Source organism: Myotis yumanensis, unplaced genomic scaffold (assembly GCF_028538775.1).
Source record: "Myotis yumanensis isolate MYYU_CA2020_CCGP unplaced genomic scaffold, mMyoYum1.0.hap1 SCAF_23, whole genome shotgun sequence".
In the NCBI taxonomy this organism is placed as follows: Eukaryota; Metazoa; Chordata; class Mammalia; order Chiroptera; family Vespertilionidae; genus Myotis; species Myotis yumanensis.
The window spans coordinates 10,256,475-10,275,625 of NW_027223774.1; the positions used below are offsets into that span (position 1 = coordinate 10,256,475).

Genomic DNA, 19,151 nt, shown 5'->3' on the forward strand with positions numbered 1-19,151 from the left:
GCAACCAAGGTACGTGCCCCTGACCGGAATCGAACCCGGGACCCTTGAGTCCGCAGGCCGATGCTCTATCCACTGAGCCAAATCGGTTAGGGCTTTAGTAATTATTTTGATGATGACAGATTCCATGTGATACCTCAGATGATCTGCAAACTTGTGAGACGAATATTATTGTTCCCATTTTACAGATGAGGAGACTGAGGCACTGGCACTTTAATAATCCTACAGATAACAATGAATTCTATAGAACATCCCAAGTCATCCTCAACCACCTCCCCATTCATTTGCTAATGTTCTCCTTGCCTCCTTGTGCCCCAATTCCTCCTTTATCACCCCAAATTCCTGGTTATCAAATCCTATGTCCCCTCACCTCCCATATGTCTCTTTCTCTTAACTCCCTAAAATATCACTGCTCTTTTATTCTGAATAGCCTCCATTCATTTAATCAACGTCATTCATGGAGGGTTTGTTTCCTCTGTGCCAGGCACAGTTCTGGGCACTGCAATTTCCATGGTGAATGGAACAAGGCCTCCCCCTAGTGGAGAAGATGGGCAATGAAAAGGCACATGATCAATGAACATGATTAATTACAGATTGGGAGACGTTTCTAAAAGAAATAGTACAAAGGGATGGGATAGGTGCTGGGGTGGGAAGGGGGAGGTGGTTACTTTAGCTAGGGCTGTCCAAGGCAATGAATCCTCTCCTGGGAGGTAACATTTTTTTTTTTTTTAAATCCTGGCCCGAAAAATAAAAAATAAAAAAATAAAATCCTGGCCCGAGGTCCTTTTTCCTCTCTGAAATCAATAAAAATATATTTAAAAAAATATGGTGCTCACATAAAGCACAGATAGTAAAGTAGCTCATTGTATCATCTGTTCTACTATTTTAAAAAAAATATCTTTATTGATTTCAGAGAGGGAGGGAGAAGGAGAGAGAGATTGAAACATCAATGATGAGAGAGAATCATTGATCGGCTGCCTCCTGCACGCCACACACTGGGGATGGAGCCCGCAATCCGGGCACGTGCCCTTGACTGGAATCGAACCTGGGATCCTTCAGTCTGCAGGCCTGTGCTCTACCCATTGAGCCAAACCAGATAGGGCTGTTCTACTATTGTCTAAGGTTGACAATTTTCAGAATAAAGTTTTTCAAAACAAAAACACGTAGCATAGCCCTGGGAACGCAGTGAGCGCTGGTGCTAGCGTTGGCTTCAACACTCCTCTTTTCCTTCAGTATCCCCAGCCCCTCTTCCTACCACCCAGTTACCCTCTAATGCCCCATGTCCCCTATAATAACTCACTCTGCCCAAACACCCCGATTCCCCCAAATTATTGTTCCCAGGTGAAAACACAGGATGCCTGACTGCATTTGAATTTCAGATAAACAACAAATAACTAAAATGCTGTGTGCTGTGGAATTCGAATTTAACCGGTTGCTTTCCCGCTACATCTGGCAATTCTATCCACAAGGGTGACTTTGCTCACTCAGGTAACCCCAGGGCTTGCCAGGTGGTGTTCAGTTGATCTTCTAAAATAGTACCAGAGCCCTAGCTGGTGTGCCTCAGTGGATAGAGCACCAGCCCTCAGACTGATGGGTCCTGATCTCAATTTTGGTCAAGGGCAGGTATCTCTGTTGCAGGCTTGATCTCCGGACCCAGGTCAGGAACGTGCAGGAGGCAACGGATTGATGTCTCTCAAAAAAATCGATGTTTCTCTCTCTCTCTCTCTCTCTCTCTCTCTCTCTCTCTCCTGTTCCCCTCCCTTCCTCTCTCTCTAAAAAAAAAAAGATGGAAAAATATTCTTGGGTGAGGATTAAAAAGGTTTTTTTTTAAAAAATAATAGCCAGCCGAAACCGGTATGGCTCAGTGGATAGAGCGTCGGCCTGGGGACTGAGGGGTCCCGGGTTCGATTCCGGTCAAGGGCATGTACCTGGGTTGCGGGCACATCCCCAGTGGGGGGTGTGCAGGAGGTAGCTGATCGATGTTTCTCTCTCATCGATGTTTCTAACTCTCTATCTCTCTCCCTTCCTCTCTGTAAAAAATCAATAAAATATATTTAAAAAAAAATAGCCCTAGCCGGTTTGGCTCAGTGGATAGAGCGTCGGCCTGCGGACTGAGGGGTCCCGGGATCGGTTCCAGTCAAGGGCATGTGACTTGGTTGCGGGCACATCCCCAGTGGGGGGTGTGCAGGAGGCGGCTGATCGATTTTTGCTCTCATCGATAAAATATACTTTAAAAAAATAATAAAACAGTACCAGAATTCATTTACATGATCCACCAATACCTTGTAAAATCCCCAACGTCTCCATGTCACTCTAGTTCCTCTTCCTAGAACACCCTGCTTTTCCTAGAAGCTCCTCCTAACTTCTCTAACTCCTCTGTAGTCACACCCGCCTGCTCACCCCTGCATTTCCGGAGTCTAGCTGTGCCTGGCCCGTAATAGGAGCTCTACAGATCATTTCTGAAGACGAGCGAGTTTAACAGTCTCTTTTCCCCACTGCATTTCCATTGCCCCCCAATCATCCATATCTATTAGCATGCTGATTTTTCCAATGACCACCTAAAGCCCCTTATCACATACGAATTCACTAAAACACCCCCCCTCCTTCAAAACCCCAGTTCCCCTAGAATCACCCCGTCTCCCCTTATCTCCAGCCGATGCCTCCATCACACTCTCTAAGGCGCTTATTTTCCCGTTACTCTGAAGCCTCTCCTGTTATCACTAATCCCAGTGGTTCTCAACCTTCCTAATGCCGCGATCCTTTCATACAGTTCCTCATGTTGTGACCCAACCATAAAATTATTCTCGTTGCTACTTCATAACAGTAATTTTGCTACCGTTATGAATCATAATGTAAATATCTGATATGCAGGATGTATTTTCATTGTTACAAATTGAACATAATTAAAGCATAGTGATCAATCACAAAAAAAATATGTAATTATATCTGTTTTCCGATGGTCTTAGGCGACCCCTGTGAAAGGGTCGTTCGACCCCCAAAGGGGTCGCGACCCACAGGTTGAGAACCACTGACTAATTCCTTTGCTCCCACCCCGTCTCCTTTGGCTCTAAGGTTACCATGGCAACGTCCACCTTTGGCTTCCCCTGCATCCTCCTGCATTAATCCTCTTTGGTTCCGAGCCCGGCCCGTCACCATGGAGACCGGAGCGGTCCCCTCTGCTCCCCTCATGCGGCCCTTGAACCAGACCCCTCCCACCGGCTGAGACGAGGGGCCCTGCAATGCTCGGCGAGCAAAGGATTCACGTTCCTCGGTCCCTGTCCCCATCCTTAGCGCCCCCACAAGGTCTCAAGAGCTAGGGGACAGCTGATTGTACTGCGCAGGCGCACAGCTTGGAAGGTGCTGGTGGCGCTTAGCCTGCTGGGAGTTGTAGTTTTTAGGTACAGGTCGCCAATGGGAGAACCGGCTGGGGTTATTGAAATGGAATCTCCTGGCAGGCTCCATTGTCACCATAGCAATATGAAGCACGATGAAGCGCTAGCTCTACTAGCCAGCCTGCCATTTATAGCCTTTCATCTTTCTAACCCAGTGCTTACTGGGAAGATGCTGGAAAACAAAATAGAGCTTATATTTTGGTGGGGGCAGATTGACTATTAAAAATGGGGAACACAGATCATTGGAAAACAGGGTATGTTAATAGGTAATTGAGAGCCTTTTTGGGAAGCGGAAGGTTAGAACACTGGTACACACACTCATTCACCTATCCTCAGATGCGTACTATTATTATCCCCAAACTGTAAGGAAGACAGAATAAGCAACCACATGTCACATAGCAAGTAAGTACCAGAGCTGGGATTTGACTGAGATAGTTTGGCTTTAGCCTCTGAATGCTTAAGCACTGCTAAACTGGTCAATGGCGACATGGTATAATCTCAGGAAGTGCTAAGGTTGTAAAGAATAATGTTGAGACTGGCCCATGTGGCTCAGTAGTTGAGTGTTGATCCATGAACCAGAAGCTCACAGTTCTATTCCAGGTCAGGGCACATGCCTGGGTTGTGGGCTTGATCCCCAGTGGTGAGCATGCAGGAGGCAGTCGATCAATAATTCTCTCTCATCACTGATGTTTCTCTCTCTCTCCCTCTCTGAAATCAATAAAAACATATCTATAATAATAGAAGCGTAATATGCTGATTAGATAGGACGTCCTTCCGGATGACCTTCTGGACGAAGCTGAGGCTGAGAGGGAAGCCCGGATTACCGGTGTCAGCAGCTGGAGGAAGGCCTATTCTTGCATGTATGTGTGTATGTATGTACACACACACACACACACACACACACACACACATCTACACTAATAAAAGACAAAGATGCTAATTGACCATACCTTTGCTATGCCCATCAGCCAATCAGAAGAGTATGCAAATTAACCCAACAAAGATGGCAGTTAAATTTGCATACTGCAGGTGGGGTGGAGAGCTCGAAACGCCGTCCACAAGGTCCGGACCCCAGATTGGGACAGGGGAGGCGGGGCAGGCAGCGCCAGATGCTGCCCGCGGGATCCAGGCCTCTGATCTGTGACCCGGGGAGACTGCGAGAGGGCATAGGCCAGGCTGAGGGACCCCACCGAGTGCACAAACTTTTGTGCACTGGGCCTCTAATGTGTGTGTGTGTGTGTGTATATATATATACATATATACATATACATATATATGTGTATATGTATATATATATACACACACACACACATATACAATGTTGAGAAAGAATGGAGTGGCTTTATTTTTTAAATTTATTTTATTTACTTATTTTTTGGGGTGACTCCTTAGATGAACTGTTCAGGGATGGAGGTGACCTTGGGAGGTGACATTGAGGAGAGGCCTGAAGGGATTGAGCTGAGCACGTGGAGCAGGTAGAGGTACAGGAAGCCTAAGCTGCCCTGGAGATGGATTCATTTTGGCCCCTTCGCTCCACCTGTCCCCCACAGGCCCATTGAAAGAATGAAGGAATGCTGGACCATCTTAATTTCCCTCCGGGCCGGGCCTCCGACCCTCCCCCAGAAGTCAAGAACTCAGTGTGCAAACCAAAATAATGCTGTTTTATTCCAATCTTGAAGCACAATAGCCCCGCTTGCTCCCCTCCCCCACTGGAGGCCCCCAGGCCATCCCCCAGGTCCTCTCTGTGCTCCCTCTCGTTCCGGCTTCTGGGAATGACCAATCAGAAGGTGAAGGGATCCAAGCCTCCGGTCCTTGGGGAAAGAACTCAAATCACTCCGCTCTTGTCTTCTCTCCCACACTTTTCCTTTGTTGGGTCTCCCTGTGTTCTTCCCTCTCCTCCACCTGGTCTCCTTCCCTTCCCGGCCCCTCCTCCTGCCTCCCTCTGCTCCTTCCTATTTCTTCTCCATTTCCGCCTCCTCTCTTGGGCTCTCCCCCCCATTTCTATCTCCTTGTTGTCTTTTCTTCCCTTACCTCTCCTCCATCTGTCCTCTTTCTTCCTTGCTTTGCCCGCCTCCCGCTGTCCTCCGTGGACTTGACCAGTCTACTCCTGCCAGGCTGTCCCCAGAGCCTGGCGTCCTTCCCTCCCTCGGTTGTCCTTTCTTCCTTCTGCCCGGACCTGACCCTGTCTATATTCCCTCAGAATCCACCCTGGCCACCACCTTCCTCACCTGTGGCTCCAGGACCTTGGAGAGCACCGACCACGTCCCCTTGGACCCAGGAGGTGGCCAGAGGGGCTGGGGTGGCCTCCTTGGCCTCAGCCTTGTTATCTTTGGGATAAAAGAATGCCCTCCAGCCCTCACAGGGAGGGTGGCGGGCAGGGGCTGAGGGTCAGGACTCTGGGGCTCTCCCCCAGCAGTCCCTGAGCAGGTCCACGTGGAATAAGGCTGCCCCCGTGAGGAGGCGCGCTGCGAAGAGGTGGCGGCAGGGCAGATGCCGGGCAGCGTGGATGGAGCAGCTGCAGCGCGTCAGGGCGCCGTCCAGGAAGAAGTCGGAGGTGCCGTCCTTCAGGGCAAAGCCAGCTCCAGTCACGTGGAAACCCCGGGTCCCGTGCTGCCTGGCGAAGGACAGCTCCTCCGCCACCAGGTCTGCCAGCTCTGGCCCACAGGCCGCTCGGAACTTGGCCAGCGGCTCCCAGTCCGCCTCCTTCTCTCCGGAAGGGCAGCGAGGTCTCTTTGGTTCCCTGGGGCCTTCTCCTTCACTTCCTTCCTGGAGTCTGTCCCCTGGCCATTCAGGGTCACCCTCAAACACAGTTCCCGTGGGGGTGCGGCACGCGACTCCATTCCCCAGCCCTAGACACCTTCCTCCTGCGTCCAGACACTCCCTTCCTTGCCCTCCCCGGTTCTGGGGACTCCCAGACCGAGCCCCCCCTCCCTCTCCATCCTCCAGGCCTGTCACCCTCGTGTCCCCTAGCTGGACCAGAACCACGTCCTCCAGGTCCCTTCTCCTTTTGACCCCCGACCTCACGCCTCTCTCTTCTCTAACTTCCGGCCCTCTCCTCTCCTGTCCCCAATGGGGCGCCCTTTGGTCTCTGTTCTCAGGGACCGGCTCCAGTGGCTTCTCCAAATGGACCCCCCTCCAGTTCCTGACCTCCACCCTCCCTCCCTTCTCCGCTTCCACCTGGAGCCCCTTCTGGTCTCTGGGTTTCAGTCCAGAGACCTTTGCATCCGGCGCCTGCGCGCCCCTGCGGCTGCTGCCTCCTTCCAGGCCCCTGGCCCTCGCGCAATCGAACTGGCTCCTCCCGTCCGCGGTCTGCAGAAGTCGAATCCTTCGGTCCTCCAACTGTGCCATCCTCCAGGCGTACCCTTCCAAGCTCCTCAGCCCCTGGACCTCCGCGGGGCCCCCCCTCCAGACATACCCTTCCAGCCCCCAGTCATTCTCACTCTCCAACTGGGCCCCCCTCCAGCCTCGGTGCTCGCTCTCCAGCTGGGACCTTCTCCAGACGCTCCCTTCGAGTCCCCTCACCTTCTGGTTCTCCAGCTGCACCCCCCTCCAGTACCGGACTTGCATGCCTCGCTCCTTCTCACTTTCGGACTGAGCCCCGCGCCGGTCTCTGGTCTCCAGTTCTCTGGCCCACTCCTCTAACGGGGCGCCTCTCCAAAGACTTCCTTCAGGGGGGGCCCCTCCCCAGTCTCCGTTCTCCCGGCCCTTGGCCCTCTCATTCTCGACCTGCGCTCCCCTCCACCGCTCGCCCTCCAGCCAAGGCCCCCCGCCGTCGAGCGCCACCTCTCCGGACGCGTCGGCCCACTGCATGGCCACCAGGTCGCGAAGGCACTGCGCCATGCTGCGCGAGGGGCTGAGGCGCCGCAGCAGGCGCCGGCGGTGGCCGCGCACCAGGGCACACGCGTCCAGATCGCGGGCCGCCTCGAAGGCGCGGAAGCGCACCCACATGTCGCGGCGGGACGCCCAGTTGCGCTCGAAATAGTCGACGAAAGCGGCGGGGCCGTGGGCGCGCAGCTCCACCAGCGCTTCGGCGTAGGCGGCCGGCGACGGGGCGCCCACCAGGCGGCACAGGCGGGGCCACAGGCCGGGGTCCTCGCGGCCGGCGCCGCCCAGCTCCTGCGCTTTGCTGAACAGCGTCTCCAGGCCCTGCGCGCGGCAGATCTGCACGCGCGCGCCGGGCAGCAGCTGGCGCACGGCGGGCAGCTGCGCGGTCACCTCGGGCCCCGCCGTCAGGCAGCGCACGCGGCCCTTCACGTCGGGCGCGCTCTGCAGCAGCGAGGCCAGCGCGAAGCGCAGCAGGCTCGGCGTGCCCGGGCGCGCCACGCAGCAGGCGGCCTGGCGTGCGCGCCCCGCGCCGTCCACGCACAGCACCGCCAGGAGGTCCAGGGCGCCCTGTAGTCCCGGCAGCCGGTCCACCAGGAGCAGGCGCGGGAAGCGCCGCAGCAGCGCCCGCGTGCGCGACGTCAGGAAGAACACTGTCTCCACCACCGCCTGGTTCTCCATGAACACCAGCTTCACCTGAGGGCCGGGAGGCGGGGAAGGAGGTCAGGGTCCGCCGGGGTTGCCACGCCCAGCTCCCCGACCGCCGCTTCCCCGGCTAGGGGATTGGGAAATCCATTCCTTCGTGCGGGCATGCAGTTCTTATTTTGACCGGCAGGAGGCAGTGCAGGGCAATGGCTAAGAATGTGGGCCCTGGAGGCCAAGTGCCTGGGTTTGCGATCCCGGCGCCACCATCTGACAGCTGCGCGACTTTTGCACACTAGACAGCCTCTCCGAGTTTCCGTCTCCCCTGCGGGAAACAAGCCAGTCATCCCTTCATGCGCCGAGAGGCGGCCTAAGGCAGCGGTTCTCTAGGTGTGGGCCCTGGACCAGCAGCACCAGCGTCACCTGTCAGGGTCCGGGCAGAAATGCATATTCTCAAGCCCGCCCCCACCTGCTAAGTCAGAAACTCTGGGGGCGGGGCCTAGCAACCAACAGTGGCAAGCCGGGTAGGAGATTCCCACGCTGGCCCAAGCGTGAGAGCCACTGGTCTGGTAAAGCCCACAGAGTCTCAACCTGTGGGTCGCAAACAATGAAAATACATCCTGCATGTCAGATATTTACATTACGATTCATAACAGTAGCAAAATTACAGTTATGAAGTAGCAATGAAAATAATTTTATGGTTGGGGGTCACTACAACATGAGGAACTGTATGAAAGGGTCGCGGCATTAGGAAGGTTGAGAACCACTGCCCTAGACCATGGAGCCAGACTGCAGAGGTTTGAGTCTGGGCCTCACCACTTTCCAACCTTGTCACGGAACCTGTGCCTCAGTTTCCTCCTTAACCTCCTTTCCCCCAGTTTCCCTTTCTGGGAACCGAACATTCATTCCCTCGTGCACGGAGAGGCAGATCCGGCAGCGCCTCTGGAGCCTGCTGCCCGAGCTGAGATGCTGGAGACCTAACCTCCGGGCTGTGTGGCTTCCGGCAACTGCCCTGACCTCCATCTCATTATGAAATGGTGATGAGGAGGGCATCTCTGTGATGGGAAGGCTGAAATCAATGAAAGCATTTAGCATGCTGCCTGGCACAAATAATATTACTGTTATTCAACAATACTCAAAAAGTAAGTGTTCTCAAAGCGTTCCTTATCACTATAATTATATAGTAACTAGAGGCCCGGTGCACGGATTCGTGCACCAGTGGAGTCCCTCGGTCTGTCCTGCGGGGATAGGGCCGAAATCGGTTCTCCAATATCCCCCGAGGGGTCCTGGATTGCGAGAGGGCGTTTCTCAGGTGATACACCCTGGAATCGGGCTCCCTCCTCTCTGGTTCCGGGTGTGTTACCCGAGAACCGCAGCTGCCAAGTCACCGCATCTCGGTAGCTCCTGCACTGAGCATCTGCCGCCTGGTGGTCATTGAATGTCATAGCTACTGGTCAGATTGTCACGTAGGCTTTTATATAGAGAGATTATATAGTAAAGACCACGTCCCCGGAATGGTCTTCTCTAACTGTCCTGCTGAGCAAACACTCTGGCTCTCTCTCACCCCTCCTGGCCATGGCACTTACCCCCCTGAAGCATGTCACCTCTTTATTGGCTGATTTGCTTACTGCCCATTTGCCCTGCCTAAGATGTGAGCCCCACAAGGATTTGGTGCATTTCAGACACCTGGCCCAGAGCGAGGGCTCAATACATCCTGCATGTGTGCGTACACCAGGGTGTGGGGGTGCAGTGACGTCCAGGGCCCACGTCTCTGCAGTGGAGGTCAGGGTACACAGTGTTTGGATCCTGGCTTTGCCTCTTAGTAGCTCTGAGTCCTTGGGCAAGTGACTTCCCTTGCATTTTAGCCTCAGTTTCCTTCTCTGAAAAATGGAGATAATAAAGCCTGTTGAACAGGGTCCTGGTGCGGATAAAATGAGATCATCTGTGTCCAAAGCTTGGAAGGCCGGCTGGCAGGAATCAAATCCCAGCTATTACTACCGCCTTCCTCAAGCTCTCAGCAGCCTTCAGATGGTGACCCTGCCTCCTTCCTGGAACACAGGTGGCTCTTGGCTTCCGTCACCCCGAAGAGGCCTGGCGTTCCTCCTTCCCCCCAGGTACAGTGGGGCCTTGACTTACGAGTGTCCCAACTAACGAGTTTTTTGAGATACCAGCTGTCTCTCCACGATTTTTTGCATTGAGTCGATAGAGTAATTTGAGTTAACGAGCTCCTTAACGAGCTCGGTCTCGGAATGAATTAAATTCGTAAGACAAGGCCCCACTGTATCTCCTCTGCCAACTCTTCCCCTGCTCCACGTCTAAGTGCTGCAGAGCCCTGGCCCTCTCCTCTCTCCCTTCTCCAGGCTCTGCAAGGGGCTCTCACCCAGTCACAGCGGTCATCACCTCGAAGCTGACCGCTCCCGTTCTGGATCTCCAGGCTCCAGACCAACCTACTTAACGGCCTCTGCACCAACATGGCCGCGAGGACAGCTTGCGTGACCTTTGAGACCAGTGGCCCAAAGCCCTCAAGTTACCTCTCACTCTCCCAACCTGCCCCTCCCTGGTCAGCCCCATGTCCATCGAGGGCTCCGCCGTCCACTCCATAGCTCAGGCCCAGACTGTCAGGGCTGATTCTCTGTTTCCCTCTTTCTCCACCCTCTGTGTGCAATCCATCCCTAAGTCTTAGAAGAGATCTTCAGAATGAGTCCAGAATCTGACCCCTTTCCTGACCCCCATGGCGACCACCATCTCTCACCTGGGTTCTATAGTTGCCCCCTCACTGGGCTGCCTGTCTCCATCCAAATACCCCTCTGTTCCCCAAATGGGTACCTGAGGGGCATTTTCAAAACTCCTATCAGCACTGACCGGTTTGGCTCAGTGGATAGAGCGTCGGCCTGTGGACTGAAGGGTCCCAGGTTCGATTCCGGTCAAGGGCATGTACCTTGGTTGCGGGCAACATCCCAAGTAGGGGGTGTGCAGGAGGCAGCTGGTCGATGTTTCTCTCTCATCGATGTTTCTAGCTCTCTATCCCTCTCCCTTCCTCTCTGTAAAAAATCAATAAAATATATTAAAAAACAAAACAAAACTCCTATCAGATCACGCTTCCCCTGCTTAAAAGTCTTGCTCAGGACCTGGCATCACACTTTTTTTTTTAATCCTCACCCGAGGATATTTTTCCATTGATTTTTAGAGAGAGTGGAAGAGAGAGGGAAAGACAGAGAGAAATATCGATGTGAGAGAAGCACACTGATTGGTTGCCCCTGCATGAGCCCCGACCAGGGCTTGCTCAAGCCAGGGAGGGGCCAGCAACCAAGGTACGTGCCCTTGACTGGAATCGAACCTGGGACCCTTGGGTAGCAGACCGATGCTCTCTCTATCCACTGAGCAAAACCGGCCAGGGCATCATCACACTAGAGGTAAAATCTAGACACTGATCTCTCCACAGACTCTGCTATGACCTGATCTCCTCTACAAGATCGTTAAAAAGCACCGCATAGCTCTCAGCTTTTGAGGGAAAAAACAACCTGAAGAAAAAAAAAAAAAGCCTAGCAGAATCCAAAGAGAACAAGGCAATTGCTATCCTAACCCTGAAATCATACATTCAGCATCTTAAATAGCATTGGAAGGCAGTACATGTTATGAAAAAGCCAAGTAAGCTCACCACTGGATTAGTTACAACACCACTGTATTTCCAACCGCCACCCGTTTTTATGCTATTGCTTTATGATTTATGTCAGCAGAAGTTTCAGTCTGGTGTTGGCTGGTATGATGCAAAAAGAGGCTACATGTAGCCCTGGCCGGTTTGGCTCAGTGGAGAGGGCGTTGGCCTGTGGACTGAAGGGTCCCGGGTTCAATTCCAGTCAAGGGCACATGCCCGGGTTGTGGGCTCGATCCCCAGTAGGGGGCGTGCAGGAGGCAGCTGATCCATGATTCTCTCTCCTCATTGATGTTTCTATCTCTCCTTCTCCCTTCTTCTCTGAAATCAATAAAAATGCATTTAAAAAATAAAGAGGCTACACACACAAAGAACATTTCCTGTGATAAGGCCCTCGACAAGCCTGTGGCTGTCACCTGCTTGGCAGCCCGGAGCCTCTCTGCCCTCCTGCACTTAGACAGGTCATGTGACTTGCTCTGGCCCACAGAGCACGAATAGAAGCCTTAGCAGCCCTTCCTGACAGATACGGTACGTATGTGGGATGGTCCCCATCTTCCTGTACCGGTGCCACCGCCAGGGTGTTCTTATGGTTCTGTGATACCTCCAGAACCGGGCCACAGCGCTCCCATCTGCCCTGCAGGCTCAGGCCTCTCTTTCCTTCCGTGCACGAGAGAAAAGCACAGCCAGGGGCACAGACCAGTTTTCTTTCCTTCCCTCCTCCCTTCCTGGCTTCCCGTCATGCCCACCCCAGCCCTGAAGTTGGGTCAAAGCAGCGGAGAGATTCCTCGGAGGCCCAGCATTCTCGCTGTCCCTCCAGCACAAGAGCTTGCTCCTGCCTCTGACCCTGTGCCTTGGCCGGTCCCTCGTGATAAAACTCAGCACCCGCCCTAGCTGGTGTGGCTCAGTGGATAGAGCGTCGGCCTGGGGACTGAAGGGCCCTGGGTTCGATTCCGGTCAAGGGCACATGCCTGGGTTGTGGGCTGCATCCCCAGTGGGGGGTGTGCAGGTGACAGCCGATCCATGATTTTCTCTCTCATCATGGATGTTTCTCTCTCTCTCTCCCTTTCCCTTCCTCTCTGAAATCAATAAAAATATATTTAAAATAAAATACAAATAAAACTCAGCACCCTTCCCATCTAATGCTTGATCTGGATGCTGGGTACAGGGGTGTTTTCACTTTGTGAACACGCAGCACACGGTGTATTTATCGTTCATGCATTTCCTATACGTGTCGTTCAGTTTTATAAATGTGGGTGTGGGTGTCGTCTCAGACACACAGATCAGGGGCACTGTGGGGGGGGGGAATCCTTCACAGAAGGGGGGTTCCACAAGAGTGGACACCAGAGGCCACCCCACTCAACACTTTCCACCCACTATTTTATTTATTTATTTATTTATTTATTTTTAATTAATTAAAAAAATATGTACCTTTATTGATTTCAGAGAGGAAGGGAACGGGAGACAGAGATAGAAACATCAATGATGAGAGAGAATCATGGGTTGGCTGCCTCCCGCAAGTCCCCTCATGGGGATCAAGCCCGCAACCCAGGCCCCGAAACCCAGGCATGTGCCCTTGACCGGAATCGAACCCGGGACCCTTCAGTCCGTAGGCTGACGCTCTATCCACAGAGCCAGACGAGCCAGGGCCCATCCACTATTTTTAAAATAGTGCCTCCCATCACCTTGAATCCTCCTCTTCCTAGCGCCCAACCCTACTGACCTGGTATCATATCTGGATGCGTGTGTCTAGTGTTGGTTTCTCCCCTTGTGACTGCGAGCTGGTGCTAGCAGTCACTTCTGCGAGTGATGGCCAGCAGCCATCAGTCGCTATCTGACTTGCAGGTAGTTGTAATGAAATAAAATCTAAATCCCAGGTCCTCGGTCCCACTGGCCACGTTCAAGTGCTCCATAGCTAACCGTGGCCGGGGCTTCCCTGCCGGGCAGCGCAGGGTCACAGGCTGTTTCCATCACGGCAGGAAGTTGGACTAGGCGCTGCACTAGAGGGCGCCTCTGAGGGCAGGGACCACGTGCGCCTTCTCTGCTGCTGCACCCCCGATGCCCCCAGAAGTAGTTATTGAATGAATGGGCAAAGGAATGAATGAATGAATGAATGAAGGAGTGAATGGATGAGTGGGAGGGTGAATGAATGAATCCCGCCCCCCCCCCCACCTGCCTCTCCCGAGACCCCACCTTGGCCTCAGGGTCCTTGTGGAAGAGCCCCTGGAGCACGCGCAGGGCGTCGATGACGCTGTGGTCGCGGTCCTTGCAGTAGGAGAGCAGGCGGTGCACGTCGGCCAGGACCAGAAACTGCTTGGAGATCTTGTTGGTGGTGCGCACGGGCAGGCAGGTGTTGGCCAGCAGGCGGCCGGGGCGGAAGTAGTAGGCGAACTCGATGGGGCAGGCCGGGTGCGAGTGGGTCAGCTGGCACTCCGTCACCACCAGGCGGTCCCGCAGGGGGCTCAGCTTGACGATGATGAAGGCCGGGCAGCCCGCCTCGTGGTGCCTGCGGAGGAAGGACACGCCGCCGGTGGCACATCACCCTCTGCCCTCTTCTTCCCTCTCTCTCCTTCTCATCGTTATTTTTAAAAAGTAAGAATGGGCCCTAACCGGTTTGGCTCAGTGGATAGAGCGTCGGCCTGCGGACTGAAGGGTCTCAGGTTCGATTCCCGTCAGGGGCATATACCTTGGTTGCGGGCACATCCCCAGTAGGGGGTGTGCAGGAGGCAGCTGATCGATGTTTCTCTCTCATTGATGTTTCTAACTCTATCCCTCTCCCTTCCTCTCTGTAAACAATCAATAAAATATATTTTTAAAAAAGTAATAATGGTTTCAAGCACAGGGTACAGTAGAGGGCCGTAAGCATACGCCGGGTGCCCGGCTTTGGGCAAGTCACTTCTCCCACTTTCCGAGGGAGGAAACTGAGGCCCAGAAAAGGTGAGTCGTAGCCTCAGTGCCATCGGCTAATCAGCAGCAGAGCCATGGTCTGCACCCAGAAGTCTGCGCTCTCCACGCCTCCCGTAACAGCTATGGTTTACCCGGCCGCCCCGAGTTCCCGCGCATGGTGTCACGGGAACCTCCCAACAGCCCCACGCGGTAGGTACGGTGATAGCCCCATTTCACAGATGAGGAAACCGAGGCCTGGGCATGTGAGGTCTGTTGCCCAAGACACCCACCCAGGAACTGGGAGGAGGCCAAAGCTGGGGTGAAGGCTTATTTCTAGAGATGAATGGGCGTGTATCCCGCCCGGGGCTCCATCTGCATAGAGACCCCATCCTGGGGCGCCTAGCTCAAGCAGCCGGAGTCTGTGTTCTAGGGACTCTACTCTTGTCCATGGCTCCCCAACCGGGGTCTCAAACCCATGCACCTACGGGGGCCAGGAAGGCAAAGCAAGGAAGCGGCAGTGCCAAGCATGAGCAGCAGGGAGTGGGGTGGGGGGGGCAGGGGCAAACCGACTAACTGAGGTGGCTGTCTGCCATGCGGGAACCTGGGCTCCACCACTTCCTGTGCTTCACGCGGAGCCAGAAACTAAGCTTCTATGGGGAACGTCCCCAGTTTAAAATTGGGGCCAATTGAGATACTCTTTGCCATCTGGGCGTGTTTCTTTCTCTCTTTAAAAAAAAAAATCTTTATTGATTTCAGGGAGGAAAGAGAGATAGAAATATCAATGATGAGAGAGAATCATTGATTGGCTGCCTCTTGCAGGTCCCCTACTGGGGATTAAGCCCGAAACCCAGGCATGTGCCTTTGACCAGAATCGAACCTGGGACCCTTCAGTCCACAGGCTGATGCTCTAGCCCAGGGGTGGGCAACCCCTGGCACGTGTGCCAAATATGGCACGCCAGTAACTTTTGCTGGCACTCGAAACCCTCTCTTATAATCTTCCATTTACAATTTTTTTCTTAATATCGACTTTTTTATTTTTCAGATAAATTCAGTGTAGGTGCATCTTAGATAAATAATTTTACATAACAAGTTATCTTAAAGACCATAGACATGGCTGACTTTGAAATGCAGTGGATTGCATTTCAGAGTAGCTCAATTTGGAAGCAGAAATTTATTGACCTTAGAGTTGACTTGGAAAACATTGAAAAAAAGCGATCAGAGACAGGAGTACCAGAGAGAAGTGTTGAAAACGAACTATTGAGGACTTGGAATGCCATTCCAGAAATTTTTTTCTGTTTAAAAAACTTTGCAACAGCGTTACTCTCCATGTTTTCATCCACATACGCTTGTGAATCTTTGTTCTCAGTGATGAATTTTGTTAAGTCTCGTAATAGGAGTAGCCTGACGGATGAAAGTAGTAGCTCGTGCGTATCTCTGAAGGTCACGAAATATAAACCTGATGTAAAATCTCTGTCATCAGTGATGCAGCAGCAAAAGTCCCACTGATAATGTCAAACGGAGTCATAAAGTTTCCTGTCGGACTATCAGTGTACATGTATACATTAAAAAATAAACGTATTTTTCATCATCATATACTGTGTTTTTGTCGCTCGAATGAATTTTATTATTTCTTCAAGGTTCTTCACATACGTACACCTTAAGAGATATCAAGTAGGCGTAACACGTTCTCAAAAAATTAGGGTTGGCCCGCAGAAGAATTTTGAGTCAGAGATTTGCTGGTTTTGGCACGCACTCACAAAAAGGTTGCCTACCCCTGCTCTAGCCACTGAGCCAAACCAGCTAGGGCCTGGGCGTGTTTCTTAGCTCTCTTGGATTTCTCCCTTGCCCTGCCGTAGCATGATAGTTGGAGGGAGTTACAAGTGGGTTTGTTCATATAACGTCCATCTTCCTGCTCAGTCTGAAGTTCCAGATGGGCAGGGAATTGGTCCGTCTTGCTCAAATAACCACCTTCCTCCCCCCACCCCCCAGTGAAATATCCCAGCCCCCAGCCCGGGGCCTGGCCCTGTATTTACTGAATGCATGGATTCTTTTCTCTGTCCTGTGGCTTTCTCTGCAGCTCTGTCTCTGATCTCCTTGTATGAGCACAAAACCTGGCTTTCACCTGTTTTTCTGGCTCTGTCTGGTATCTCTGGCTGCAAGTCTCCATGTTTCTGGAATTTGTTGAGTCTTTTTTCCTTCTTCTGTCTCTTGGGTATCTATCATAAGGTCTGTAAGTAGAGCCTGTCCCGTCTCTCACTGTGTGTGACTTTGTCACTCTAGCTCTCTCTCTCTCTCTTTCTCTCTCTCTCTCTCAGTAAGCTTCCCTTCTCGACCCTCTCTACCAGGTATATTTAGCTGTTTTATTATTTTATTTTATTTTTTAAAAAATATATTTTATTGCCCTGACCGGTTTGGCTCAGTGGATGGGGCGTTGGCCTGCGGACTGAAGGGTCCCAGGTTCGATTCCGGTCAAGGGCATGTACCTTGGTTGCGGGCGCGTCCCCAGTGGGGGGTGTGCAGGAGGCAGCTGATCGATGTTTCTCTCTCATCGATGTTTCTGGCTCTCTATCCCTCTCCCTCCCTCTCTGTAAAAAATCAATAAAATATATTAAAATATATATATATTTTTTAGAGCAGGCCGACGCTCTATCCACTGAGCCAAACCGGTTAGGGCAATATTTAGCTGTTTTATTTGGCATCTCTCGCTCCCAATCTCTGGGTGTGGGGCTCTGTGCGTACCCCTTCCCCCTCTAGCACACAGCGGGGTGGCGGCTGAGCTCACTTACCCCATGGCGGGCCGGCTGGGAGCACGCACATCCTTGCACACCAGCCGCACGTAGCTGTACTTGAGCACGTCGATGAGCGTGTACAGTGGGGGCAGCCTGGCCCAGTGGCAGCGGGTCAGGTGCATGGAGCTCTGGATGAAGAAGAGCGCCAGCCGCTGCTGGCACCAGGCGTCGAAGAAGCGGCTGAACTCAGCCCAGGAGAAGAAGGCCCGTTCCAGCAGCTCCTGCTCCTCCTGCTCCTCCTGCCCCACCACCATGCCCCGCGGGCGCTCCATCCTGGGGCACCTAAGTCAAAGGTGGGAGGACATGTGCCTAAGGCCGCAGACCCACCCCCACCAGAGGCAGCCTACTCCCTCCACCGTAGACCTGCCTCTTTCGTGCTGGTGCCCGGGTGGGATACAACCCCATTCATCTCTAGAAATAAACCCCTACCCCATCCTTGGCCTCCCACCTCCTGCACTATCCACGGACGGCTGGAGCCTGTCATCCTGACCCCTCGTGCCAGCTCTGGTTCCCTCCTGCGTAGACGGGACCCTGAGGTGCAGTCGGGGTCCCTGGCCCAGAATAGGACACTTAAGCTCGGTTGTGGACACTTCCTCAAATAGGTTCCCAACTTCCAGCTAAGACCCCCCCCCAGATGTGCTCCTACACGTGGCAGTGCCCCCTATCGCCCCCATTCGCACGGAACTCTCCCCTCCCGGGTCTCTGCGTGGCTGTAAGCTGTGCCACACCCCCGCAAAGGGTCCCACCTCCAGATGTGCTCCCACATCCCGCCTTGGACCCCGCCCCCCCCCCCCCCCCCCGTCATATTCTCATACACCTGCAGCTGCTGGCCCTTCCCCAGGTGCAGCCCCTATGGTCGCCTCGCCCAGCGGTGGCCCCCGTTGCCTAGAAACACTTGCACGTCCAGATGTCCTCCCCACAGACAGCAAGTCCTCACTCCTCACGGGCGTGTGCCCCACTCCCCTGTGGCCAATCTCAGAAGTGTCACTAGTATTCGTCTGGGTCCCCTTCCTGCCCAGTGGCGCTCCCCCCCACCCCCACCCCCACCCCCGTCCCGCTGGGGCCCCGGCCTTTCATCTACAGGTATCATCCTCCAGGGGTGCGTGACGGTCCGAGACATGGCCCCCGGTCCTGATGCGCTCCATCACTCCGATGCTCCAGCGTCCAGCTGCGCGACCCCCGCCCCCTGCAGCCCCTCCCCGCTCCGCCCGCCGCCGCCCGGACGCTCCCGCTGTCCCACCCAGTGGTACCTCCTCCCTCCCCCAGATGTGCACCCTTCCCGCCCCTCCCCACTCACCTACCCGCCCCGGAGCGGCGTCCACCTCCCACAATGCCCCGCGCCAAGGCCCTTGCTCCCGCGATGCCCCGCGCGGCCTCGGGCCTCTCTTCCCGCCGTGCCTCGCGCAGCGGCTTTTTCCCAAGTCTCCCTCTTTCCCCGTCGGTCACTCCGGGGACCCGCAGGCACTCCCGCCGGTCCTGACCGAGGAAAGGCGCGGGCCTTCTCCCGGCGTGCTCTGCGGGAGGGCTCGCCCCTCTTCACCCCTCCCCTAACAGCCTCCCGCCCTGGAGACTACAATTCCCAGCATCCACCGAGCGGCGGCGGCGCGGACGTCGCCCTGGCCCCGCCCCTCAGCCCGGCCCCACCCCCGGCCGCCGAGGTCTGCGCGCGAATTCCGTGGCGCGAATTTGGGAGCGCAGTCGAGTATCCGGGGGTTCCCGGTGTGACGCCCAGGGCTGCGGCGCGCGGGGCCAGCGCGAGGCAAGTGGGGCGCGCCCGCGGGGGCTGAGGGGCGCCCGGGGCCCGCGGCTTTGGGGGACTGCCGGCTCCAGCGGCCGGGAGCGCGGCGAGGAGGGGAGAGCGCCGGCAGCGCGTCCGCCGGAGGAAGAGGGCCGGGTGGGAGGTAGACGCGCGGCTGGAGCCAGTTGGACGAAGAGGGTTTCGTGCGAGGTTTGGAGGGACCGGCCACCTGGATG

General features: G+C 54.4%; 2 protein-coding genes across 2 annotated transcripts in view; one reads left to right on the forward strand and one right to left on the reverse strand.

Annotated features, from left to right (window-relative positions):
• Positions 1-4,786: 4,786 nt before the first annotated feature.
• ZSWIM9 (zinc finger SWIM-type containing 9) lies at positions 4,787-18,494 on the reverse strand. Its single transcript, XM_070401497.1, has 4 exons — positions 18,479-18,494; positions 17,175-17,459; positions 13,696-14,008; positions 4,787-7,907 (listed from the first exon to the last, which is right to left on the reverse strand). The coding sequence occupies exons 2-4, from the start codon at positions 17,447-17,449 to the stop codon at positions 5,778-5,780; spliced, it is 2,718 nt and encodes a 905-aa protein (XP_070257598.1). The 5' UTR covers positions 17,450-17,459; positions 18,479-18,494; the 3' UTR covers positions 4,787-5,777.
• Positions 18,495-18,521: 27 nt separating this feature from the next.
• LIG1 (DNA ligase 1) overlaps positions 18,522-19,151 on the forward strand; it is a 37,088-nt gene continuing 36,458 nt past the window's right edge. The window contains exon 1 of the mRNA XM_070401496.1: positions 18,522-18,936. The gene's annotated coding sequence lies outside the window, so the exon portion shown is untranslated. The remainder of the gene's footprint in view (positions 18,937-19,151) is intronic.